The following is a 27,638-nucleotide window of genomic DNA, read 5'->3' on the forward strand; positions in this document are numbered from 1 at the left end:
ATCCAGTCCACGGATCATCTATTACTTGTGGTATATTCTCATTCCCAACAGGAAGTTGCAAGAGGACACCCACAGCAGAGCTGTTATATAGCTCCTCCCCTCACTACCATATCCAGTCATTCTCTTGCAACTCTCAACAAGCATGGAGGTAGTAAGAGAGAGTGGTGAAATATAGTTAGTTTTTTTTCTTCAATCAAAAGTTTGTTATTTTTAAATAGTACCGGAGTTGTGCTATTTTATCCCAGGCAGTAAATAGAAGAAGAATCTGCCTGAGGTTTCTATGATCTTAGCAGGTTGTAACTAAGATCCATTGCTGTTCTCACATATGTCTGAGGAGAGAGGTAACTTCAGCGGGAGAATGGCGTGCAGGTTACTCTGCTATGAGGTATGTGCAGTTACAATTTTTTCTAGAAATGGAAAACGCTAGAAAATGCTGCTGATACCGGATTAATGTAAGTTAAGCCTGAATACAGTGATTTAATAGCGACTGGTATCATGCTTACTCTCAGGGGTAATACCCTTTTAAAATTGCAATATAAAACGTTTGCTGGCATGTTTAATCGTTTTTATATATGCTTTGGTGATAAAACTTTATTGGGGCCTAGTTTTTTCCACATGGCTGGCTTAAATTTTGCCTAGAAACAGTTTCCTGAGGCTTTCCACTGTTGTAGTATGAGTGGGAGGGGCCTATTTTAGCGCTTTTTTGCGCAGTTAAAATTACAGATTACATTACAGATATCCAGCTTCCCTCAGAAGTTCCCTGAATGCTATAGGACATCTCTAAAGGGCTCAAAGTCTTTCCAAAATTGTTTATTGGGGAAGGTAGGGCCACAGCAGGCTGTGGCAGTTTGTTGTGACTGTTAAAAAACGTCTATATCGTTTTTTTGATCCGTTTTTTGAACTAAAGGGTTAATCATCCATTTGCAAGTGGGTGCAATGCTCTGTTAGATTATTACATACACTGTAAAAATTTCGTTTGATTTACAGCCTTTTTTCACTGTTTTTCAAATTTTGACAAAATTTGTTTCTCTTAAAGGCACAGTACCGTTTATTATATTTGCTTGTTAACTTGATTCAAAGTGTTTTCCAAGCTTGCTAGTCTCATTGCTAGTCTGTATAAACATGTCTGACATAGAGGAAACTCCGTGTTCATTATGTTTAAAAGCCATGGTGGAACCCCCTCTTAGAATGTGTACCAAATGTACTGATTTCACTTTAAGCAATAAAGATCATATTATGTCTTTAAAAAATTTATCACCAGAGGAATCTGACGAGGGGGAAGTTATGCCGACTAACTCTCCCCACGTGTCAGATCCTTTGACTCCCCCTCAAGGGACTCACGCTCAAATGGCGCCAAGTACATCCAGGGCGCCCATAGCGTTTACTTTACAAGACATGGCGGCAGTCATGGATAATACACTGTCAGCGGTATTAGCCAGACTACCTGAATTTAGAGGTAAGCGAGATAGCTCTGGGGTTAGACGAAATGCAGAGCATACTGACGCTTTAAGAACCATGTCTGATACTGCCTCACACTATGCAGAAGCTGAGGAAGGAGAGCTTCAGTCTGTGGGTGATGTTTCTGACTCAGGAAAGATACCTGACTCTGATATTTCTACATTTAAATTTAAGCTTGAACACCTCCGCGTGTTGCTCAGGGAGGTTTTAGCTGCTCTGAATGACTGCGATACAATTGCAGTGCCAGAGAAATTGTGTAGACTGGATAGATACTATGCAGTGCCGGTGTGTACTGATGTTTTTCCAATACCTAAAAGGTTTACAGAAATTATTAATAAGGAATGGGATAGACCAGGTGTGCCGTTCTCTCCCCCTCCTATTTTTAGAAAAATGTTTCCTATAGACGCCACCACATGGGACTTATGGCAGACAGTCCCTAAGGTGGAGGGAGCAGTTTCTACTCTAGCAAAGCGTACTACTATCCCTGTCGAGGACAGTTGTGCTTTTTTAGATCCAATGGATAAAAAATTAGAAGGTTACCTTAAGAAAATGTTTATTCAACAAGTTTTTATCCTACAGCCCCTTGCATGCATTGCTCCTGTCACTGCTGCTGCGGCGTTCTGGTTTGAGTCTCTGGAAGAGGCTTTACAGGTAGCGACTCCATTGGATGACATACTTGGCAAGCTTAGAGCACTTAAGCTAGCCAATTCTTTTGTTTCTGATGCCATTGTTCATTTGACTAAACTAACGGCTAAGAATTCTGGTTTTGCTATACAGGAGCACAGGGCGCTATGGCTTAAATCATGGTCAGCTGACGTGACTTCAAAATCTCAGCTGCTTAACATTCCCTTCAAGGCGCAGACCCTATTCGGGCCTAGTTTGAAGGAGATTATTGCTGATATCACTGGAGGAAAAGGTCATGCTCTTCCTCAGGACAGGTCCAAATCAAGGGCCAAACAGTCTAATTTTCGTGCCTTTCGAAACTTCAAGGCAGGTGCGGCATCAACTTCCTCCAATGCAAAACAAGAGGGAACTTTTGCTCAGTCCAAGACGGTCTGGAGACCAAACCAGACCTGGAACAAAGGTAAGCAGGCCAAAAAGCCTGCTGCTGCCTATAAGACAGCATGAAGGAACGGCCCCCTATCCGGTAACGGATCTAGTATGGGGCAGACTTTCACTCTTCGCCCAGGCGTGGGCAAGAGATGTCCAGGATCCCTGGGCGTTGGAAATTATATCCCAGGGATATCTTCTGGACTTCAAAGCTTCCCCCCCAAAAGGGAGATTTCACCTTTCACAATTATCTGCAAACCAGATAAAGAGAGAGGCATTCTTACACTGTGTATGAGACCTCCTAGTTATGGGAGTGATCCATCCAGTTCCAAAGGAGGAACAGGGACAGGGTTTTTACTCATATATGTTTGTGGTTCCCAAAAAAGAGGGAACCTTCAGACCAATTTTGGATCTAAAGATCTTAAACAAATTCCTCAGAGTTCCATCATTCAAGATGGAAACTATTCGTACCATCCTACCTATGATCCAGGAGGGTCAATATATGACTACAGTGGATTTAAAGGATGCTTATCTTCACATTCCGATACACAAAGATCATCATCGGTTTCTCAGGTTTGCCTTTCTAGACAGGCATTACCAGTTTGTAGCTCTTCCCTTTGGATTAGCTACAGCCCCAAGAATCTTTACGAAGATTCTAGGGTCGCTTCTGGCGGTCCTAAGGCCGCGGGGCATAGCAGTGGCCCCTTATTTAGACGACATCCTGATACAGGCGTCAAATTTCCAAATTGCCAAGTCTCATACGGACGTAGTACTGGCATTTCTGAGGTCGCATGGGTGGAAAGTGAACGAGGAAAAGAGTTCTCTATCCCCACTCACAAGAGTTTCCTTCCTAGGGACTCTGATAGATTCTGTAGAAATGAAAATTTACCTGACGGAGTCCAGGTTATAAAAGCTTCTAAATTCCTGCCGTGTTCTTCATTCCATTCCACGCCCTTCAGTGGCTCAGTGTATGGAAGTAATCGGCTTAATGGTAGCGGCAATGAACATAGTGCCGTTTGCACGCTTACATCTCAGACCGCTGCAACTATGCATGCTCAGTCAGTGGAACGGGGATTACACAGATTTGTCCCCTCTACTGAATCTGGATAAAGAGACCAGGGATTCTCTTCTCTGGTGGCTATCTCGGGTCCATCTGTCCAAAGGTATGACCTTTCGCAGGCCAGATTGGACAATTGTAACAACAGATGCCAGCCTTCTAGGTTGGGGTGCAGTCTGGAACTCCCTGAAGGCTCAGGGATCGTGGACTCAGGAGGAGACACTCCTTCCAATAAATATTCTGGAACTAAGAGCGATATTCAATGCTCTTCAGGCTTGGCCTCAGTTAGCAACTCTGAGGTACATCAGATTTTAGTCGGACAACATCACGACTGTGGCTTACATCAACCATCAAGGGGGAACAAGAAGTTCCCTAGCGATGTTAGAAGTTTCAAAAATAATTCACTGGGCAGAGATTCACTCTTGCCACCTATCAGCTATCCATATCCCAGGTGTAGAGAACTGGGAGGCGGATTTTCTAAGTCGTCAGACTTTTCATCCGGGGGAGTGGGAACTCCATCCGGAGGTTTTTGCACAATTGATTCATCGTTGGGGCAAACCAGAACTGGATCTCATGGCATCTCGCCAGAACGCCAAGCTTCTGTGTTACGGATCCAGGTCCAGGGATTCCAAGGCGACGCTGATAGATGCTCTAGCAGCGCCCTGGTCTTTCAACCTGGCTTATGTGTTTCCACCATTTCCTCTGCTCCCTCGACTGATTGCCAAGATCAAGCAGGAGAGAGAATTGGTGATTCTGATAGCACCTGCGTGGCCACGCAGGACCTGGTATGCAGATCTAGTGGACATGTCATCCTTTCCACCATGGTCTCTGCCTCTGAGACAGGACCTTCTACTTCAGGGTCCTTTCAACCATCCAAATCTAATTTCTCTGAGACTGACTGCCTGGAGATTGAACGCTTGATTTTATCAAAGCGTGGCTTCTCCGAGTCAGTCATTGATACCTTAATACAGGCACGAAAGCCTGTCACCAGGAAAATTTACCATAAGATATGGCATAAATATCTTTATTGGTGTGAATCCAAGGGTTACTCATGGAGTAAGGTCAGGATTCCCAGGATATTATCTTTTCTCCAAGAAGGTTTGGAAAAAGGATTGTCAGCTAATTCCTTGAAGGGACAGATATCTGCTCTGTCTATTCTTTTGCACAAGCGTCTGGCAGATGTTCCAGACGTTCAGGCATTTTGTCAGGCTTTAGTTAGAATCAAGCCTGTGTTTAAACCTGTTGCTCCACCATGGAGCTTAAATTTGGTTCTTAAGGTTCTTGGAGGAGTTCCGTTTGAACCTCTTCATTCCATAGATATCAAACTTTTATCTTGGAAAGTTCTTTTTTTGGTAGCTATTTCCTCGGCTCGTAGAGTCTCCGAGTTATCTGCCTTACATTGTGATTCTCCTTATCTGATTTTTCATACGGATAAGGTAGTCCTGCGTACCAAACCTGGGTTTTTAACTAAGGTGGTATCTAACAAGAATATCAATCAAGAGATTGTTGTTCCATCCTTGTGTCCTAATCCTTCTTCGAAGAAGGAAGTCTATTACACAATCTGGACGTGGTTCGTGCTTTAAAGTTTTACTTACAAGCTACTAAAGATTTTCATCAAACATCTGCTTTGTTTGTTGTCTACTCTGTACAGAGGAGAGGTCAAAAGGCTTCGGCAATCTCTCTTTCTTTTTGGCTAAGAAGCATAATCCGCTTAGCCTATGAGACTGCTGGACAGCAGCCTCCTGAAAGGATTACAGCTCATTCCACTAGAGCTGTGGCTTCCACTTGGGCCTTTAAAAATGAGGCTTCTGTTGAACAGATTTGCAAGGCGGCGACTTGGTCTTCGCTTCATACTTTTTCAAAATTCTACAAATTTGATACTTTTGCTTCTTCGGAGGCTATTTTTGGGAGAAAGGTTTTACAGGCAGTGGTACCTTCCGTTTAAGTACCTGCCTTGTCCCTCCCTTCATCCGTGTACTTTATCTTTGGTATTGGTATCCCATAAGTAATGGATGATCCGTGGACTGGATACACCTTACAAGAGAAAACACAATTTATGCTTACCTGATAAATTTATTTCTCTTGTGGTGTATCCAGTCCACGGCCCGCCCTGTCATTTTAAGGCAGGTAATTTTTAAATTTAAACTACAGTCACCACTGCACCCTATGGTTTCTCCTTTCTCTGCTTGTTTTCGGTCGAATGACTGGATATGGTAGTGAGGGGAGCAGCTATATAAAAGCTCTGCTGTGGGTGTCCTCTTGCAACTTCCTGTTGGGAATGAGAATATCCCACAAGTAATGGATGATCCGTGGACTGGATACACCACAAGAGAAATAAATTTATCAGGTAAGCATAAATTGTGTTTTCCGCCTTTCTTCTTCTCTTTTTGTTCATTATTCTGGGCCTTGCAAAGGGCAGAAAGCTATGGCTGTTACTTTAGCTGCCTTGTTTAAAGCCTTAGTTCATAAGGCATATTTAGCTGCTCATTCTGCTATAGGAGTTGACATTTCTTGGGCTTTTTTTAATGAGGCTTCTATTGATCATAATTGTGAGGCAGCTACTTGGGCATCTTTGCACAGTTTTTTTTTAAGTTTCTTTTCATTTTGATCACTGTCCTTTGCCTCCTCCTAGTAGTTGGGAGGGGAATACCCACACCTGATGACTCGTGGACTCTCACTATTGTGAAATAAATAAGGTAAGCATACATTTATTTATTATATTTATATATATATATATATATATATATATATATATATATATATATATATATACTGTGTGTATATGTGTATATATATATATATATATATATAAAAAAAAAACACACACACAAATAGGATGCCAAACTATCCCTCAGGGGAAGAAGGGAAGCCACACAAAAGTATGCGCTGCAAGACTCACTTTCGGCTAGATTACGAGTTTTGCAGTATGAGGGGTGCAGTATTAATTTGCACGTTATTGTCACCGCTCAATTCCCTACAGCGCTGGTATTACAGGTTTTCATAAACCCGGCGTTATCAGGCAAGAAGTGAGCGTAGAGCAAAATTGTGCTCCATACCGCACTCCAATACCAGCGCTTCTGAAAGAGTTGGTTTTACGTGCTCGTGCACGATTTCCCCATAGACATCAATGGGGAGAGCCATCTGAAAAAAAGTCTAACACCTGCAAAACAGCAGTGTAAAGCTCCGTAACGCAGCCCCATTGATTCCTATGGGGAAACTAAATTTATGTTGACACCTAACACCCTAACATGAACCCCGAGTCTAAACACCCCTAATCTTACACTTATTAACCCCTAATCTGCCGCCCCCAACATCGTTGACACCTACATTATACTTATTAACCCCTAATCTTCCGCTCCGGACATCTCCACAACTATAATAAACATATTAACCCCTCAACAGCCGCACTCCCGCCTCGCAAAAACTAGTTAAAACATCGCCACCAACTACCTACATTTATTAACCCCTAATCTGCCGCCCCCAACGTCGCTGCCACTATACTAAAGTTATTAATCCCTAAACCTAAGTCTAACCCTATCCCTAACACCCACTAACTTAAATATAATTAAAATAAATCTAAATAAAACTTACTATCATTACCTAAATAATTCCTATTTAAAACTAAATACTTACCTTAAAGCTAGCTACAATATAACTAATAGTTACATTGTATCTATATTAGGGTTTATTTTTATTTTACTGGCAAGTTTGTATTTATTTTAACTAGGTAGAATAGTTACTAAATAGTTATTAACTATTTACTAACTACCTAGCTAAAATAAATACAAATTTACCTGTAAAATAAAACCTAACCTGAGTTACACTAACACCTAACCTTACACTACAATTAAATAAATTACCTAAATTAAATACAATTACCTAAATTACAAAAAAAACAAACACTAAATTACACAAAATAAAAAAAGAAATGATCAGATATTTAAACTAATTGCACCTAATCTAATAGCCCTATCAAAATAAAAAAAGCCCCTCCAAAATAAAAAAAACCCTAGCCTACAAAAAACTATCAATAGCCATTAAAAGGGCCTTTTGCGGGGCATTTCCCAAAGAAATCAGCTCTTTTACCTGTAACAAAATACAAACACCCCCCCAACAGTAAAACCCACCACCCACACAACCAACCCCCCAAATAAAATCCTAACTAAAAAAACTAAGCTCCCCATTGCCCTGAAAAGGGAATTTGGATGGGCATTGCCCTTAAAAGGGCATTTAGCTTTTTTTCTATTGCCCAAAGCCTAATCTAAAACTAAAACCCACCCAATAAACCCTACAAAAACCTAACACTAACCCCGAAGGTCCACTTACAGTTTTGAAGTCTGGACATCCATCCTCAGCGAAGCAGCAAGAAGTACTCAACGAAGCCGGGGGAAGTCTTCATCCAAGCCGGGAGAAGTGGTCCTCCAGATGGGCAGAAGTCTTCATCCAGACGGCATCTTCTATCTTCATCCATCCGGTGCGGAGCATCCTCTTCTTTCCACGGCTAACAACGAATGAAGGTTCCTTTAAATGACGTCATCCAAGATGGTGTCCCTTGAATTCCGATTGGCTGATAGAATTCTATCAGCCAATCGGAATTAAAGGTGAAAAAATCCTACTGGCTGATGCAATCAGCCAATAGGATTGAGCTCGCATTCTATTGGCTTTTCCAATCAGCCAATAGAATGCGAGCTAAATCCTATTGGCTGATTGGATCAGCCAATAGGATTGAAGCTCAATCCTATTGGCTGATTGCATCAGGCAATATGATTTTTTCACCTTTAATTCTATCAGCCAATTGGAATTCAAGGGACGCCATCTTGGATGACGTCATTTAAAGGAACCTTCATTCGTCGTTAGCCATGGAAAGAAGAGTATGCTCCACGCCGGATGTCTTGAAGATGGAGCCGCTCCGCGCTGGATGGATGAAGATAGAAGATGCCGTCTGGATGAAGACTTCTGCCCATCTGGAGGACCACTTCTGCCGGCTTGGATGAAGACTTCTCCCGGCTTCGTTGAGGACTTCTTGCCGCTTTGCTGAGGACTTCTCCCTACTTCATTGAGGATGGATGTTCGGTCTTCAAAACTGTAAGTGGATCTTCGGGGGTTAGTGTTAGGTTTTTTTAAGGGTTTATTGGGTGGGTTTTAGTTTTAGATTAGGCTTTGGGTAATAGAAAAAGATCTAAATGCCCTTTTAAGGGCAATGCCCATCCAAATGCCCTTTTCAGGGCAATGGGAAGCTTAGGTTTTTTTAGTTAGGATTTTATTTGGGGGGTTGGTTGTGTGGGTGGTGGGTTTTACTGTTGAGGGGGTGTTTGTATTTTTTTTTACAGGTAAAATAGCTGATTTCTTTGGGGAAATGCCCCGCAAAAGGCCCTTTTAAGGGCTATTGGTAGTTTATTGTAGGATAGGGTTTTTTTTTATTTTGGGGGGCTTTTTTATTTTGATAGGGCTATTAGATTAGGTGTAATTAGTTTAAATATCTGATAATTTCTTTTTTTATTTTGTGTAATTTAGTGGGGTTTTTTTGTTGTTATTTAGTTAATTATATTTAATTTAGGTAATTTATTTAATTGTAGTGTGTTAGGTGTTAGTGTAACTCAGGTTAGGTTTTATTTTACAGGTAAACTAAATTTGTATTTATTTTTGCTAGGTAGTTAGTAAATAGTTAATAACTATTTAGTAACTATTCTACCTAGTTAAAATAAATACAAACTTGCCTGTGAAATAAAAATAAAACCTAAGCTAGATACAATGTAACTATTAGTTATATTGTAGCTAGCTTAGGGTTTATTTTTTGGCCTCACAGAAAAAGCTTGTAATACCGGCGCTATGGAAGTCCCATTGAAAAAAGACTTTATGCAAATTGTGTAAGTTAATTTGCGGTACGGCCAAAAAAGTGTGCGGTGCCCCTAAACCTGCAAGGCTTGTAATACCAGCGGGAGTGAAAAAGCAGCGTTATGAGCCTTAACGCTGCTTTTTTACTCATACCGCAAAACTCGTAATCTAGCCATTTGTGAGGTACTGAAGAATGAAGACCTTAGACAGCTGCTATTATCTCAAAGAAGAGTAACTCCAAAGCAACTAAACCTCACTGTGAGGTAAGAGGAGGAGAAACACAAGGTATGAGAGAGAGGGAGAGACAGCGCTGAATAATGGTCAAAAGACTTCAGTATAATTAAATAAAATTGATATATGAATAATTGTTAGTTGGACAACTAAGTACATCAGTCTCTTAAGATGCTTGATGAGCACACAAAGGAAAGAACAATCAAAAGGATGTTTATATGACACAGTTGTGGCCGGTAGGTATAGCACTTACTTGAAAACACCTCAATCATATGAGGTAAGTTGCCACATCTATCAGTGGGGAGCCTCCGGTGATATCTTGTGTCTGATTCTGAGATGAAGATATGTCAGTTCTTCTCCTCTTGGAGTATGGTGTGTAGACTTGGAGAGGTAATTGTTAGAAGTTCTTTGTCAATATTGCAGCTTTACTGTGCATTACATTCTAATAATCACATCTCTCTAGCACATTTCCAGACTTTCATATATATACCCACTTATCCTCTGTCTGCAGACCCTTTGTTTTAAAACTCAGAAGTGCCTCTTTAAAATTACTGTGGTAATTGTGATTACCTTGTGTGTATAAATGTGCATTTGATTAGAGGGTTCATACAGATCAATGTTATACTCAAAGGTCCCTATTTAAATGAGGATGACCTTCTTCTTTTGACTATAGAGTTTAGAGGAAAAAAACACTATTTCTTTCATGTAATTAGCAAGAGTCCATGAGCTAGTGACGTATGGGATATACATTCCTACCAGGAGGGGCAAAGTTCCCCAAACCTCAAAATGCCTATAAATACACCCCTCACCACACCCACAATTCAGTTTGATTCTTCTGCTTATGATTTCAGTTTTTTTCATTATTAAGATTAAAACTTTTTGATTTGGGTTGTGGATTATTTTTTCAGCGGAATTGGCTGTTTTTTTTTTATCCCTCCCTCTCTAGTGACTCTTGCGTGGAGTGCCACATCTTGGGTATTTGCTATCCCATACGTCACTAGCTCATGGACTCTTGCCAATTACATGAAAGAAAACATAATTTATGTAAGAACTTACCTGATAAATTCATTTCTTTCATATTAGCAAGAGTCCATGAGACCCACCCTTTTTGTGGTGGTTATGATTTTTTTGTATAAAGCACAATTATTCCAATTCCTTATTTTTGATGCTTTCGCTCCTTTCTTATCACCCCACTTCTTGGCTATTCGTTAAACCGAATTGTGGGTGTGGTGAGGGGTGTATTTATAGGCATTTTGAGGTTTGGGAAACTTTGCCCCTCCTGGTAGGAATGTATATCCCATACGTCACTAGCTCATGGACTCTTGCTAATATGAAAGAAATGAATTTATCAGGTAAGTTCTTACATAAATTATGTTTTTTTCCAATCGTGTTTATTAAAATTGTAATATAAATTTTATTTTACACATTTTGTTGTAGAGTTCTCATGTGTCATGATATATACAGTGTGTATATATATATATATATATATATATATATATATATATATATATATTTATATATATGTATGTATATATATATATATATATATATAATATATAAAATAATGGTATAGTTTGAATATGCTGGGTCTGTCAAATATAACAATATATAAAAAATGTGGGTTTCTCACTGAAAAATGACCTACAGTGGGAATTAAAAGTAAGCCATATCCTAACTTCTGAGCTATTTCCATTTATGTGCTGAGTTGTTTTGGAGTTTTAAGGGGTTAAACACGCCCCGTGGAAAAAAAGGAAAAAGTTAAATATGAAGTTATATTGTGTATTGTGTAAAGCACATATAATACACAATAAATTTGGATTAAAAACAAAAAAAGTTAAACTTTTTTAAAGGGCATAGTAGAATTGCATAATTAATAAATGCATAATACATAGACAATACAAAATCACTTAGTTTGAATTTCACGAGTAGAAGATTTTTTTTGGGACACATTTGAAACTTAGTTTTATTTTCTTTTTCGCACATGCTCAGTGGAAGCTGGTGCTTCAGAAAGTGTTCATATAAAAAGACGTGCATACTTAGATAATCAATGTAAAATGGAACATTTTTTACAATGGTCAAATTTTAACTTTAGTGGTCCTTTAAAAGGGACCATATAGTACAAAACGTTAATGCTCTTTTCTTTAGTGACCCAGTAATTGTATGTGTTTAACTCCCACAAACGGGGTATTTACACAGCTGGGTCATGTGGCTACGGCTGCTGATTGGCTTACTGGCTGTATCTGCTCTGGAACAGAAGTGATCTGGGGATCCTGAGTGACACTTCACCTTTGTGAGGGTAAACCCAAAGAATTTCATGGTCACTATTGTTGAAATTTCTCACACTAACAATTTAGAGCATGTAACTTTTGCACTATAGTGTCCCATTGAAATGCTTGTTCATATTGTTTTTGTTATATAACAAAGATGCTTTTTTTTAGTTAACATATTTTTTTTCTCTATTCACTAGGTTATTTCTTTAACTGTTGGTAATAACCCAACAGAGACCAACCCATTCCCCGCTATTGAACATGTGTTTCTGAAAATAAGCTGTTGTCCTCCGTCACGTTTCACTCTGACTCCCTTATATGAACATTCACATATGGATCTTATATGTCCGCTAGTGCAACAAAACAAACAGTTGGTAAGTGAGTAATGCCATAATTCAAGAATGGTTGTACTAGATGGTAAGCTAATATGTTGCTGTACTTAGCATCAAAGGAGTTAGAGTAATAACAATTTGAAAAGACCAACTATTAGTGGCCTTTTACAGTTATGCTGCCACATGAGTGACTTAAAATTGTATCCAGTATTCAGTAAGAAGTTACAAGCTATAATCACACAAAAAAACAAACAAACAAACTTGATTCAATCACTTACCTCTATCTGTCTCCTTACTTCCCTTTACTGGCATGGATAGCGTTTAATAGTCTAACATACTTTCTCTCTCAAACATAAACAGCTATCTGATAAAGCAAAAGGCCCTAATTCCTTACTTATTCTTTTAGACCTGTGTGCTTCATTTAACATAGTAGACCACCAGTGCCTCTTTCAAATCTATTTTTTCTAATCCAAGAGACGGCCTTCTCCTGGTTCAATTCCTACTTCAACTGCTCAGAGTTTGACATGCCTTCTGACCTCTATAGGAATACTTCAAGTCTCTCTGTCTTGGGTTCCTTGCTTCTCTCAATCTGTCCATTCTCCCTTGGATAATTTATGTCACGGGTACCGGGCTGCAAGGGTTAAACCCCCTACCCCCCTACTACCTCACCCCTGTTGTTTCGCAGTGGCTTTGGGTTCCTCAGAGCAACCGCAATCTCTAGGAGCCTCCTGTTGCTTGTTTGGTCCCACGGGAACTTGTCTTGAAAGAGCTGTCTCTGACCCGAAAAACCCTCCTAGGCTGTCCGGGTTCCTGGAACTCTGTCGGCCACCTCACAACGGACACTCGCCTAACCCCTCTCAGAGTGGCTGGGTTCTTAGAACTCCCGGTCGGCCACAGAACAGCAGGACACCCGCTAACTTTACCCCTGGTCGCTCCAGCTGCCCTTTATCCCAGAGCTCCGCTCTTTTGGCTATTGGTAGCCCCTAGGGAGGACAAGCAAGAGGAGGGGGAATTAACTGAGAGGAGCTCCTTTGGGAACCGGGGGTTTTGGACACTTCTACCCCCCATAACTTCAAGAACTGTATCTTTAGAGCTTTTAAATGACACCCTGGAAATGCCGCCACTCCCCCGGGATCACCCCGAAACTGCCACCCCTGAGTCCTGGGATTCTGTGGGACTATGGCTGCTATGGAGGCGCCGGTCTGTCTGGAGGGGCGGGAATGGTGGGAAAATTGTGGGATTGCCCAGTGTCTTATCAAGATGAGCTTTGTGTATAAAAGGACTTTGTGTTTTACAATAAAGTCTGTTCCTGTTTCACCTGAATGCTAGTATGTCTAGTTATTTGGGTGGGCTCCAGCTAAAATCACTTTCCTGGGCTACATAGCATGGCATAGTCTGCCACAGGGTGGGACCCTGAATACTGGTGCTGTCAGGCATCAGGGGTGGCTACAGGCTGTGGTCACTTGCCAGCTACATAGCTGCAGTCGGCAGGGAGGAAGCAGGACCCGTTTTGGTGGAGCTACCCAGTCGGGGTAGCCGAGGTATCCGTCACAATTTATAACTTACTTTGGGATTAAGTTTCACTTCTTTGCTGATGACATCCAATTTCTTTCCACTTCTCTTGTTATCTGTCCCTCTTTACTCAACCAAATCACCAACTTTCTTTCATATTAGCAAGAGTCCATGAGCTAGTGACGTATGGGATATACATTCCTACCAGGAGGGGCAAAGTTTCCCAAACCTCAAAATGCCTATAAATACACCCCTCACCACACCCACAATTCAGTTTTTACAAACTTTGCCTCCTATGGAGGTGGTGAAGTAAGTTTGTGCTAGATTCTACGTTGATATGCGCTCCGCAGCAAGTTGGAGCCCGGTTTTCCTCTCAGCGTGCAGTGAATGTCAGAGGGATGTGAGGAGAGTATTGCCTATTTGAATGCAGTGATCTCCTTCTACGGGGTCTATTTCATAGGTTCTCTGTTATCGGTCGTAGAGATTCATCTCTTACCTCCCTTTTCAGATCGATGATATACTCTTATTTATATACCATTACCTCTGCTGATTCTCGTTTCAGTACTGGTTTGGCTTTCTACAAACATGTAGATGAGTGTCCTGGGGTAAGTAAATCTTATTTTCTATGACAGTCTAAGCTATGGTTGGGCACTTTGTTTATAAAGTTCTAAATATATGTATTCAAACATTTATTTGCCTTGACTCAGAATGTTCAACATTCCTTATTTCTTCTGTTATGTGTGATCAGTCCACGGGTCATCATTACTTCTGGGATATAACTCCTCCCCAACAGGAAATGCAAGAGGATTCACCCAGCAGAGCTGCATATAGCTCCTCCCCTCTACGTCAGTCCCAGTCATTCTCTTGCACCCAACGACTAGATAGGATGTGTGAGAGGACTATGGTGATTATACTTAGTTTTTATGACTTCAATCAAAAGTTTGTTATTTTACAATAGCACCGGAGCGTGTTATTACTTCTCTGGCAGAGTTTGAGGAAGAATCTACCAGAGTTTTTTACTATGATTTTAACCGGAGTAGTTAAGATCATATTGCTGTTCTCGGCCATCTGAGGGAGGTAAAAGCTTCAGATCAGGGGACAGCGGGCAGATGAATCTGCATTGAGGTATGTAGCAGTTTTTATTTTCTGAATGGAATTGATGAGAAAATCCTGCCATACCGTTATAATGACATGTATGTATACACTTCAGTATTCTGGGGATGGTATTTCACCGGAACTACTCTGTTAAAAGTCACTAATCCTTTTAATAAGTATTTATCATGTTAAACGTTTTTGCTGGAATGTAGAATCGTTTACATTTCTGAGGTACTGAGTGAATAAATATTTGGGCATTATTTTCCACTTGGCAGTTGTTTGGTTTTAATTGTGACAGTTTCGTTTCTCTTCACTGCTGTGTGTGAGGGGGAGGGGCCGTTTTTGGCGCTCTTTGCTACGCATCAAAAAATTCCAGTCAGTTACTCTTATATTTCCTGCATGATCCGGTTCATCTCTGACAGATCTCAGGGGTCTTCAAACTTCTTTGGAGGGAGGTAGATTCTCTCAGCAGAGCTGTGAGAATTTTATATTGACTGTGAATAAAAACGTTGCTCTGTAATTTTTATGTCAAATTTAATTATTGTTATTTTTCTAATGGGAACAAACCTTTGCTAAAAGTTGTGTTGTTTTAAAGTTTGATGCTATAACTGTTTTTCAGTTCATTATTTCAACTGTCATTTAATCGTTTAGTACCTCTTTGAGGCACAGTACGTTTTTGCTAAAAAAGATTATAACCAAGTTGCAAGTTTATTGCTAGTGTGTTAAACATGTCTGACTCAGAGGAAGATATCTGTGTCATTTGTTCCAATGCCAAGGTGGAGCCCAATAGAAATTTATGTACTAACTGTATTGATGCTACTTTAAATAAAAGTCAATCTGTACAATTTGAACAAATTTCACCAAACAGCGAGGGGAGAGTTATGCCGACTAACTCGCCTCACGCGGCAGTACCTGCATCTCCCGCCCGGGAGGTGCGTGATATTATGGCGCCTAGTACATCTGGGCGGCCATTACAGATAACATTACAAGATATGGCTACTGTTATGACTGAAGTTTTGTCTAAATTACCAGAACTAAGAGGCAAGCGTGATCACTCTGGGGTGAGAACAGAGTGCGCTGACAATACTAGGGCCATGTCTGATACTGCGTCACAGCTTGCAGAGCATGAGGACGGAGAGCTTCATTCTGTAGGTGACGGTTCTGATCCAAACAGATTGGATTCAGATATTTCAAATTTTAAATTTAAATTGGAGAACCTCCGTGTATTACTAGGGGAGGTCTTAGCAGCTCTCAATGATTGTAACACCATTGCAATACCAGAGAAACTGTGTAGGTTGGATAAATACTTTGCGGTACCGGCGAGTACTGACGTTTTTCCTATACCTAAGAGACTAACTGAAATTGTTACTAAGGAGTGGGATAGACCCGGTGTGCCGTTCTCACCCCCTCCAATATTTAGAAAGATGTTTCCAATAGACACCACCACTCGGGACTTATGGCAAACGGTCCCTAAGGTGGAGGGAGCAGTTTCTACTTTAGCTAAGCGTACCACTATCCCGGTGGAGGATAGCTGTGCTTTTTCAGATCCAATGGATAAAAAATTAGAGGGTTACCTTAAGAAAATGTTTGTTCAACAAGGTTTTATATTGCAACCCCTTGCATGTATCGCGCCGATTACGGCTGCGGCAGCATTTTGGATTGAGTCTCTGGAAGAGAACCTTAGTTCATCTACGCTAGACGACATTACGGACAGGCTTAGAGTCCTTAAACTAGCTAATTCATTCATTTCGGAGGCCGTAGTACATTTAACCAAACTTACGGCTAAGAACTCAGGATTCGCCATACAGGCACGTAGGGCGCTGTGGCTAAAATCCTGGTCAGCTGATGTTACTTCTAAGTCCAAATTACTTAATATACCTTTCAAGGGGCAGTCTTTATTTGGGCCCGGTTTGAAAGAAATTATCGCTGACATTACAGGAGGTAAGGGCCACGCCCTACCTCAAGACAAAGCCAAAGCTAAGGCTAGACAGTCTAATTTTCGTCCCTTTCGGAATTTCAAAACAGGAGCAGCATCAACCTCCACTGCACCAAAACAGGAGGGAGCTGTTGCTCGTTACAGGCAAGGCTGGAAGCCTAACCAGTCCTGGAACAAGAGCAAGCAGGCCAGGAAACCTGCTGCTGCCCCAAAGACAGCATGAACCGAGAGCCCCCGATCCGGGACCGGATCTAGTGGGGGGCAGACTTTCTCTCTTCGCCCAGGCCTGGGCAAGAGATGTTCAGGATCCCTGGGCGCTAGAGATCATATCTCAGGGATACCTTCTAGACTTCAAATTATCTCCCCCAAGAGGGAGATTTCATCTGTCAAGGTTGTCAACAAACCAGATAAAGAAAGAAGCGTTTCTACGCTGTGTACAAGATCTGTTATTAATGGGAGTGATCCATCCGGTTCCGCGGTCGGAACAAGGACAAGGGTTCTACTCAAACCTGTTTGTGGTTCCCAAAAAAGAGGGAACTTTCAGGCCAATCTTAGATTTAAAGATTCTAAACAAATTCCTAAGAGTTCCATCGTTCAAAATGGAAACTATTCGGACAATCTTACCCATGATCCAAAAGGGTCAGTACATGACCACAGTGGATTTAAAAGATGCTTACCTTCACATACCGATTCACAAAGATCATCACCGGTATCTAAGGTTTGCCTTCTTAGACAGGCACTACCAGTTTGTAGCTCTTCCATTCGGATTGGCTACGGCTCCAAGAATCTTCACAAAGGTTCTGGGTGCCCTTCTGGCGGTACTAAGACCGCGAGGGATTTCGGTAGCTCCGTACCTAGACGACATTCTAATACAAGCTTCAAGCTTTCAAACTGCCAAGTCTCATACAGAGTTAGTTCTGGCATTTCTAAGGTCGCATGGATGGAAAGTGAACGAAAAGAAGAGTTCTCTTTTTCCTCTCACAAGAGTTCCATTCTTGGGGACTCTTATAGATTCTGTAGAAATGAAGATTTACCTGACAGAAGACAGGTTAACAAAGCTTCAAAATGCATGCCGTGTCCTTCATTCCATTCAACACCCGTCAGTAGCTCAATGCATGGAGGTGATCGGCTTAATGGTAGCGGCAATGGACATAGTACCTTTTGCACGCCTACACCTCAGACCGCTGCAATTGTGCATGCTAAGTCAGTGGAATGGGGATTACTCAGATTTGTCCCCTACTCTGAATCTGAATCAAGAGACCAGAAATTCTCTTCTATGGTGGCTTTATCGGCCACACCTGTCCAGGGGGATGCCATTCAGCAGGCCAGACTGGACAATTGTAACAACAGACGCCAGCCTACTAGGTTGGGGCGCTGTCTGGAATTCTCTGAAGGCTCAGGGACTATGGAATCAGGAGGAGAGTCTCCTTCCAATAAACATCCTGGAATTGAGAGCAGTTCTCAATGCCCTTCTGGCTTGGCCCCAATTAACAACTCGGGGGTTCATCAGGTTTCAGTCGGACAACATCATGACTGTAGCTTACATCAACCATCAGGGAGGGACAAGAAGCTCCCTAGCAATGATGGAAGTATCAAAGATAATTCGCTGGGCAGAGTCTCACTCTTGCCACCTGTCAGCAATCCACATCCCGGGAGTGGAGAACTGGGAGGCGGATTTCTTGAGTCGCCAGACTTTTCATCCGGGGGAGTGGGAACTTCATCCGGAGGTCTTTGCCCAAATACTTCGACGTTGGGGCAAACCAGAGATAGATCTCATGGCGTCTCGCCAGAACGCCAAACTTCCTCTCTACGGGTCCAGATCCAGGGATCCGGGAGCGGTTCTGATAGATGCTTTGACAGCACCTTGGAACTTCGGGATGGCTTATGTGTTTCCACCCTTCCCGCTGCTTCCTCGATTGATTGCCAAAATCAAACAGGAGAGAGCATCAGTGATTCTAATAGCGCCTGCATGGCCACGCAGGACTTGGTATGCAGATCTAGTGGACATGTCATCCTGTCCGCCTTGGTCTCTACCTCTAAGACAGGACCTTCTGATACAGGGTCCATTCAAACATCAAAATCTAACTTCTCTGAAGCTGACTGCTTGGAAATTGAACGCTTGATTTTATCAAAACGTGGTTTTTCTGAGTCGGTTATTGATACCCTGATACAGGCTAGGAAGCCTGTTACCAGAAGGATTTACCATAAAATATGGCGTAAATACCTATACTGGTGCGAATCCAAAGGTTACTCCTGGAGTAAGGTTAGGATCGCTAGGATATTGTCCTTTCTACAAGAAGGTTTAGAAAAGGGTTTATCAGCTAGTTCATTAAAGGGACAGATTTCAGCTCTGTCCATCTTGTTACACAGGCGTCTGTCAGAAAATCCAGACGTCCAGGCCTTTTGTCAGGCTTTAGCTAGGATCAAGCCTGTGTTTAAAGCTGTTGCTCCGCCATGGAGTTTAAACTTAGTTCTTAACGTTTTACAGGGTGTTCCGTTTGAACCCCTTCATTCCATTGATATAAAATTGTTATCTTGGAAAGTTCTGTTTTTAATGGCTATTTCCTCGGCTCGAAGAGTCTCTGAGTTATCAGCCTTACATTGTGATTCTCCTTATCTGATTTTTCACTCAGACAAGGTAGTTCTGCGTACTAAACCTGGGTTCTTACCTAAGGTAGTCACTAACAGGAATATCAATCAAGAGATTGTTGTTCCATCCTTGTGTCCAAATCCTTCTTCAAAGAAGGAACGTCTTCTACACAATCTGGATGTAGTTCGTGCCCTCAAGTTCTACTTGCAGGCAACTAAAGATTTTCGCCAAACTTCTTCCCTGTTTGTCGTTTATTCTGGACAGAGGAGAGGTCAAAAAGCTTCTGCTACCTCTCTCTCTTTTTGGCTTCGTAGCATAATACGTTTAGCCTATGAGACTGCTGGACAGCAGCCTCCTGAAAGAATTACAGCTCACTCCACTAGAGCTGTGGCTTCCACTTGGGCCTTTAAGAATGAGGCCTCTGTTGAACAGATTTGCAAGGCTGCAACTTGGTCTTCGCTTCATACTTTTTCCAAATTTTACAAATTTGACACTTTTGCTTCTTCGGAGGCTATTTTTGGGAGAAAGGTTCTTCAGGCAGTGGTTCCTTCTGTATAATGAGCCTGCCTATCCCTCCCGTCATCCGTGTACTTTTGCTTTGGTATTGGTATCCCAGAAGTAATGATGACCCGTGGACTGATCACACATAACAGAAGAAAACATAATTTATGCTTACCTGATAAATTCCTTTCTTCTGTTGTGTGATCAGTCCACGGCCCGCCCTGTTTTAAGGCAGGTAAATATCTTTTAAATTATACTCCAGTCACCACTTCACCCTTGGTTACTCCTTTCTCGTTGATTCTTGGTCGAATGACTGGGACTGACGTAGAGGGGAGGAGCTATATGCAGCTCTGCTGGGTGAATCCTCTTGCATTTCCTGTTGGGGAGGAGTTATATCCCAGAAGTAATGATGACCCGTGGACTGATCACACAACAGAAGAAAGGAATTTATCAGGTAAGCATAAATTATGTTTTTCAGACAGTCAGTTTCATATTTGGGATAATGCATTTGAATCAATCTTTTTTTCTTACCTTAAAAAATTTGACTCTTTTTTCCCTGTGGGCTGTTAGGCTCGCGGGGGCTGAAAATGCTTCATTTTATTGCGTCATTCTTGGCGCAGACTTTTTTGGCGCAAAAAATCTTTTCCGTTTCCGGCGTCATACGTGTCGCCGGAAGTTGCGTCATTTTTTGACGTTCTTTTGCGCCAAAAATGTCGGCGTTCCGGATGTGGCGTCATTTTTGGCGCCAAAAGCATTTAGGCGCCAAATAATGTGGGCGTCTTATTTGGCGCTAAAAAAAATATGGGCGTCGCTTTTGTCTCCACATTATTTAAGTCTCATTTTTCATTGCTTCTGGTTGCTAGAAGCTTGTTCTTTGGCATTTTTTCCCATTCCTGAAACTGTCATTTAAGGAATTTGATCAATTTTGCTTTATATGTTGTTTTTTCTCTTACATATTGCAAGATGTCTCACGTTGCATCTGAGTCAGAAGATACTTCAGGAAAATCGCTGTCTAGTGCTGGAACTACCAAAGCTAAGTGTATCTGCTGTAAACTTTTGGTAGCTATTCCTCCGGCTGTTGTTTGTATTAATTGTCATGACAAACTTGTTAATGCAGATAATATTTCCTTTAGTAATGTACCATTGCCTGTTGCAGTTCCTTCAACATCTAAGGTGCAGAATGTTCCTGATAACATAAGAGATTTTGTTTCTGAATCCATCAAGAAGGCTATGTCTGTTATTTCTCCTTCTAGTAAACATAAAAAATCTTTTAAAACTTCTCTCTCTACAGATGAATTTTTAAATGAACATCATCATTCTGATTCTGATGACTCTTCTGGTTCAGAGGATTCTGTCTCAGAGATTGATGCTGATAAATCTTCATATTTATTTAAAATGAAATTTATTCGTTCTTTACTTAAAGAAGTACTAATTGCTTTAGAAATAGAGGATTCTGGTCCTCTTGATACTAATTCTAAACGTTTAGATAAGGTATTTAAATCTCCTGTGGTTATTCCAGAAGTTTTTCCTGTTCCTAATGCTATTTCTGAAGTAATTTCCAAAGAATGGGATAAATTGGGTAATTCATTTACTCCTTCTAAACGTTTTAAGCAATTATATCCTGTGCCGTCTGACAGATTAGAATTTTGGGACAAAATCCCTAGAGTTGATGGGGCTATTTCTACCCTTGCTAAACGTAATACTATTCCTACGTCAGATGGTACTTCGTTTAAGGATCCTTTAGATAGGAAAATTGAATCCTTTCTAAGAAAAGCTTATCTGTGTTCAGGTAATCTTCTTAGACCTGCTATATCATTGGCTGATGTTGCTGCAGCTTCAACTTTTTGGTTGGAAACTTTAGCGCAACAAGTAACACATCATGATTCTCATGATATTATTATTCTTCTTCAGCATGCTAATAATTTTATCTGTGATGCCATTTTTGATATTATCAGAGTTGATGTCAGGTTTATGTCTCTAGCTATTTTAGCTAGAAGAGCTTTATGGCTTAAGACTTGGAATGCTGATATGGCTTCTAAATCAACTCTACTTTCCATTTCTTTCCAGGGTAACAAATTATTTGGTTCTCAGTTGGATTCTATTATCTCAACTGTTACTGGTGAGAAAGGAACTTTTTTACCACAGGATAAAAAATCTAAGGGTAAAAACAGGGCTAATAATCGTTTTCGTTCCTTTCGTTTCAACAAAGAACAAAAACCTGATCCTTCATCCTCAGGAGCAGTTTCAGTTTGGAAACCATCTCCAGTCTGGAATAAATCCAAGCCTTCTAGAAAGGCAAAGCCTGCTTCTAAGTCCACATGAAGGTGCGGCCCTCATTCCAGCTCAGCTGGTAGGGGGCAGGTTACGTTTTTTCAAAGAAATTTGGATCAATTCTGTTCACAATCTTTGGATTCAGAACATTGTTTCAGAAGGGTACAGAATTGGTTTCAAGATGAGACCTCCTGCAAAGAGATTTTTTCTTTCCCGTGTCCCAGTAAATCCAGTGAAAGCTCAAGCATTTCTGAATTGTGTTTCAGATCTAGAGTTGGCTGGAGTAATTATGCCAGTTCCAGTTCCGGAACAGGGGATGGGGTTTTATTCAAATCTCTTCATTGTACCAAAGAAGGAGAATTCCTTCAGACCAGTTCTGGATCTAAAAATATTGAATCGTTATGTAAGGATACCAACGTTCAAAATGGTAACTGTAAGGACTATCTTGCCTTTTGTTCAGCAAGGGCATTATATGTCCACAATAGATTTACAGGATGCATATCTGCATATTCCGATTCATCCAGATCATTATCAGTTCCTGAGATTCTCTTTTCTGGACAAGCATTACCAGTTTGTGGCTCTGCCGTTTGGCCTAGCTACAGCTCCAAGAATTTTTACAAAGGTTCTCGGTGCCCTTCTGTCTGTAATCAGAGAACAGGGTATTGTGGTATTTCCTTATTTGGACGATATCTTGGTACTTGCTCAGTCTTTACATTTAGCAGAATCTCATACGAATCGACTTGTGTTGTTTCTTCAAGATCATGGTTGGAGGATCAATTTACCAAAAAGTTCATTGATTCCTCAGACAAGGGTAACCTTTCTGGGTTTCCAGATAGATTCAGTGTCCATGACTCTGTCTTTAACAGACAAGAGACGTCTAAAATTGATTTCAGCTTGTCGAAACCTTCAGTCACAATCATTCCCTTCGGTAGCCTTATGCATGGAAATTCTAGGTCTTATGACTGCTGCATCGGACGCGATCCCCTTTGCTCGTTTTCACATGCGACCTCTTCAGCTCTGTATGCTGAATCAATGGTGCAAGGATTACACAAAGATATCTCAATTAATATCTTTAAAACCGATTGTACGACACTCTCTAACGTGGTGGACAGATCACCATCGTTTAATTCAGGGGGCTTCTTTTGTGCTTCCGACCTGGACTGTAATTTCAACAGATGCAAGTCTCACAGGTTGGGGAGCTGTGTGGGGATCTCTGACGGCACAAGGAGTTTGGGAATCTCAGGAGGTGAGATTACCGATCAATATTTTGGAACTCCGTGCAATTTTCAGAGCTCTTCAGTTTTGGCCTCTTCTGAAGAGAGAATCGTTCATTTGTTTTCAGACAGACAATGTCACAATGATACATCAATCATCAAGGAGGGACTCACAGTCCTCTGGCTATGAAAGAAGTATCTCGAATTTTGGTTTGGGCGGAATCCAGCTCCTGTCTAATCTTTGCGGTTCATATCCCAGGTATAGACAATTGGGAAGCGGATTATCTCAGTCGCCAAACGTTGCATCCGGGCGAATGGTCTCTTCACCCAGAGGTATTTCTTCAGATTGTTCAAATATGGGAACTTCCAGAAATAGATCTGATGGCGTCTCATCTAAACAAGAAACTTCCCAGGTATCTGTCCAGATCCCGGGATCCTCAGGCGGAGGCAGTGGATGCATTATCACTTCCTTGGAAGTATCATCCTGCCTATATCTTTCCGCCTCTAGTTCTTCTTCCAAGAGTAATCTCCAAGATTCTGAAGGAATGCTCGTTTGTTCTGCTGGTAGCTCCGGCATGGCCTCACAGGTTTTGGTATGCGGATCTTGTCCGGATGGCCTCTTGCCAACCGTGGACTCTTCCGTTAAGACCAGACCTTCTGTCGCAAGGTCCTTTTTTCCATCAGGATCTGAAATCCTTATATTTAAAGGTATGGAGATTGAACGCTTGATTCTTGGTCAAAGAGGTTTCTCTGACTCTGTGATTAATACTATGTTACAGGCGCGTAAATCTGTATCTAGAGAGATATATTATAGAGTCTGGAAGACTTATATTTCTTGGTGTCTTTCTCATCATTTTTCTTGGCATTCTTTTAGAATACCGAGAATTTTACAGTTTCTTCAGGATGGTTTAGATAAGGGTTTGTCCGCAAGTTCCTTGAAAGGTCAAATCTCTGCTCTTTCTGTTCTTTTTCACAGAAAGATTGCTATTCTTCCTGATATTCATTGTTTTGTACAAGCTTTGGTTCGTATAAAACCTGTCATTAAGTCAATTTCTCCTCCTTGGAGTTTGAATTTGGTTCTGGGGGCTCTTCAAGCTCCTCCGTTTGAACCTATGCATTCATTGGACATTAAATTACTTTCTTGGAAAGTTTTGTTCCTTTTGGCAATATCTTCTGCCAGAAGAGTTTCTGAATTATCTGCTCTTTCTTGTGAGTCTCCTTTTCTGATTTTTCATCAGGATAAGGCGGTGTTGCGAACTTCTTTTGAATTTTTTCCTAAAGTTGTGAATTCCAACAACATTAGTAGAGAAATTGTGGTTCCTTCATTATGTTCTAATCCTAAGAATTCTAAGGAGAAATCGTTGCATTCTTTGGATGTTGTTAGAGCTTTGAAATATTATGTTGAAGCTACTAAGTCTTTCCGAAAGACTTTCTAGTTTATTTGTTATCTTTTCCGGTTCTAGAAAAGGCCAGAAAGCTTCTGCCATTTCTTTGGCATCTTGGTTGAAATCTTTAATTCATCTTGCCTATGTTGAGTCGGGTAAAACTCCGCCTCAGAGGATTACAGCTCATTCTACTAGGTCAGTTTCTACTTCCTGGGCGTTTAGGAATGAAGCTTCGATTGATCAAATTTTCAAAGCAGCAACTTGGTCCTCTTTGCATACTTTTACTAAATTCTACCATTTTGATGTATTTTCTTCTTCTGAAGCAGTTTTTGGTAGAAAAGTACTTCAGGCAGCGGTTTCAGTTTGAATCTTCTGCTTATGTTTTTCATTAAACTTTATTTTGGGTGTGGATTATTTTCAGCAGGAATTGGCTGTCTTTATTTTATCCCTCCCTCTCTAGTGACTCTTGTGTGGAAAGATCCACATCTTGGGTAATCATTATCCCATACGTCACTAGCTCATGGACTCTTGCTAATTACATGAAAGAAAACATAATTTATGTAAGAACTTACCTGATAAATTAATTTCTTTCATATTAGCAAGAGTCCATGAGGCCCGCCCTTTTTTTGTGGTGGTTATGATTTTTGTATAACGCACAATTATTCCAATTCCTTATTTTATATGCTTTCGCACTTTTTTATCACCCCACTTCTTGGCTATTCGTTAAACTGAATTGTGGGTGTGGTGAGGGGTGTATTTATAGGCATTTTGAGGTTTGGGAAACTTTGCCCCTCCTGGTAGGAATGTATATCCCATACGTCACTAGCTCATGGACTCTTGCTAATATGAAAGAAATGAATTTATCAGGTAAGTTCTTACATAAATTATGTTTTTTCTGCAGTTTTCTTCTAGATGACATCACACTATCTCAAACTGAATCTCAAACACTGAACTCCATAATTCCCCCTCTCATAGATATCCTACAACAGAAAAATTCAACACAGTTTATGGCTTCACACTGGACTCTACATACTACACTTGAAAAATGCTGGTGCACTCATCTACTTAATATCTCTAGAATATGCCATGTTTTACTTAAGACAACACCAAAATATTATTTCAATCACTCAACGTGTAAACTAGTGCAACCGTCTCTCCCTTCACAATTCCTGTCTCTCCCCCCTCCAAACATGAATGTTTGAATAGACTGATTTATTTAAGTCTGTGATCCAGTTATCTCTCTCTTCTTTACTTATGCCCCCAAATACTTTAAATTCTGATTTAAAATATTGGTCCCAACCATTTAAGCCCTCAATTATTTCACATTCAACTATATTTCTTTTATTCTCATCAGGTACTCCAAGAACAAACCTCTTGGATCAATCTCACATCTATTAGCTCCCACTATCACTACTTCCCTCCCTCTTTTGTTCTAAGTACGTAATTTACTATTAGTATGAATACTTATAACAAAGATACTTCTGAAAATAGAATTTTGGAGTTGAGCTATGGAAAAAGCAGGCAAATGGTTAGGTTTTCTTTCATACAGGTGGTGAGAGTCCATGTTCTATTGCTCCTGTGAATTACTCTTTTCTAGCACTAGGAGCAGGGAAAGAGCCATATAAAACCCCTACCACCTCACACCCCCCGAAGTTTTAATATCAGAATATTTATTTTACAGCTTTGTCAGTGAATATATTCCTTTTAGTAGCTACCATCACCTGTGCGCTCTACACCATTTGTTGTTCTTTCTTGTTTAAGGCAAGCAGCAAGGTGAACACTTGGGAGGCTATTCATCTTAACCTGGGAGTTGCCGGCACCACCGTTATCATACCATACATTCTAAATCTGCTGTAAGCTTTGAAGGGTCCATGGCAAAACCTTCTTTAGAAATAACATAACCAAGAAACTGGATCTGAAGTTAAAACAATAGAAGGAAAAGAAAGTACCTCATAGGGTAGACCAGCAAGACAATATGTTTAATGGACAAAGAGATAGAAACTACTAACAAAGTGGAAAGCACAAAAGAGTGCGATTCAGACAGGCCGGGTCCTCAAAGTCGCTCGACAGACTTGCTCACAACGGCAATTAACAGATGTTCAACAGGGTCCATGGAAGGATGATGGCACACAGCAACAACACAGAACACACCTGGAATGCACAACGGCAACAACGTAATCCGCTCAGGAAAAGCTGACAGATAATTGCATGTAGCAATGCAGTCAGCGATAGCACCAGCTCCACTTCAGGGTGTGGTTTAAACTTCCAAAAGGTTAGGAGGTGGATTAGGAGTGTATGCCGGGGGGAGGAGGGTTAACTTGATACGGGTCGCACTGATGTAGCAATAGCTATTAGAAGGGGTTCCCCAACATGTATAGAGTTCCAAGCAGCAGAGGTTAAAATCGTTTATTAAAAAATTAAACAAAGAAGCATATAGCAATACATTTCTCTTTGTTGCAGCACCGTTTCATCAGGCTATGGATCTGAAGATCAACTAAGCAACAAGTGAATTTTCTATGTGGTGTTGAAACACTTGTTTGACGTGCACATGATGCTCTTTCAAGGTCTTGGAGAATATGAGAATGTCATCCAAGTATAGGATGACAGTGGGATTCAGAAGGTCAAGGAAGATATCATTGACAAAGGCTTGGAAAATGGCAGGGGCATTACAAAGCCCAAAAGGCCTTACCAGCTATTCGTAATGCCTTGTACTGACATTAAATGCAGTCTTCCATTCGTCTCCAGGGTATATGCGAACAAGATTATATGCCCCATGAAGATCGAGTTTAGTAAAGCAGAAGGCCTCTTGAAGGAAATCATACAGCTTAATTATGAAATGAATTATATAATGATTCCTTATTGTAATAAGATTCAAAGCTCTATAGTCAATCCAAGACCTTAGAG

The 27,638-nt window shown here is 40.9% G+C and overlaps 1 protein-coding gene across 1 annotated transcript in view; it reads left to right on the forward strand.

The window, feature by feature from the left end:
• NUP210 (nucleoporin 210) overlaps window positions 1-27,638 on the forward strand; it is a 1,597,588-nt gene that overhangs the window by 446,660 nt on the left and 1,123,290 nt on the right. Inside the window, 1 exon segment of the mRNA XM_053721041.1 lies at window positions 12,099-12,272. Within this exon segment, the coding sequence (XP_053577016.1) occupies window positions 12,099-12,272 (174 nt within the window).

Source organism: Bombina bombina, chromosome 7 (assembly GCF_027579735.1).
Source record: "Bombina bombina isolate aBomBom1 chromosome 7, aBomBom1.pri, whole genome shotgun sequence".
NCBI lineage: Eukaryota > Metazoa > Chordata > Amphibia > Anura > Bombinatoridae > Bombina > Bombina bombina.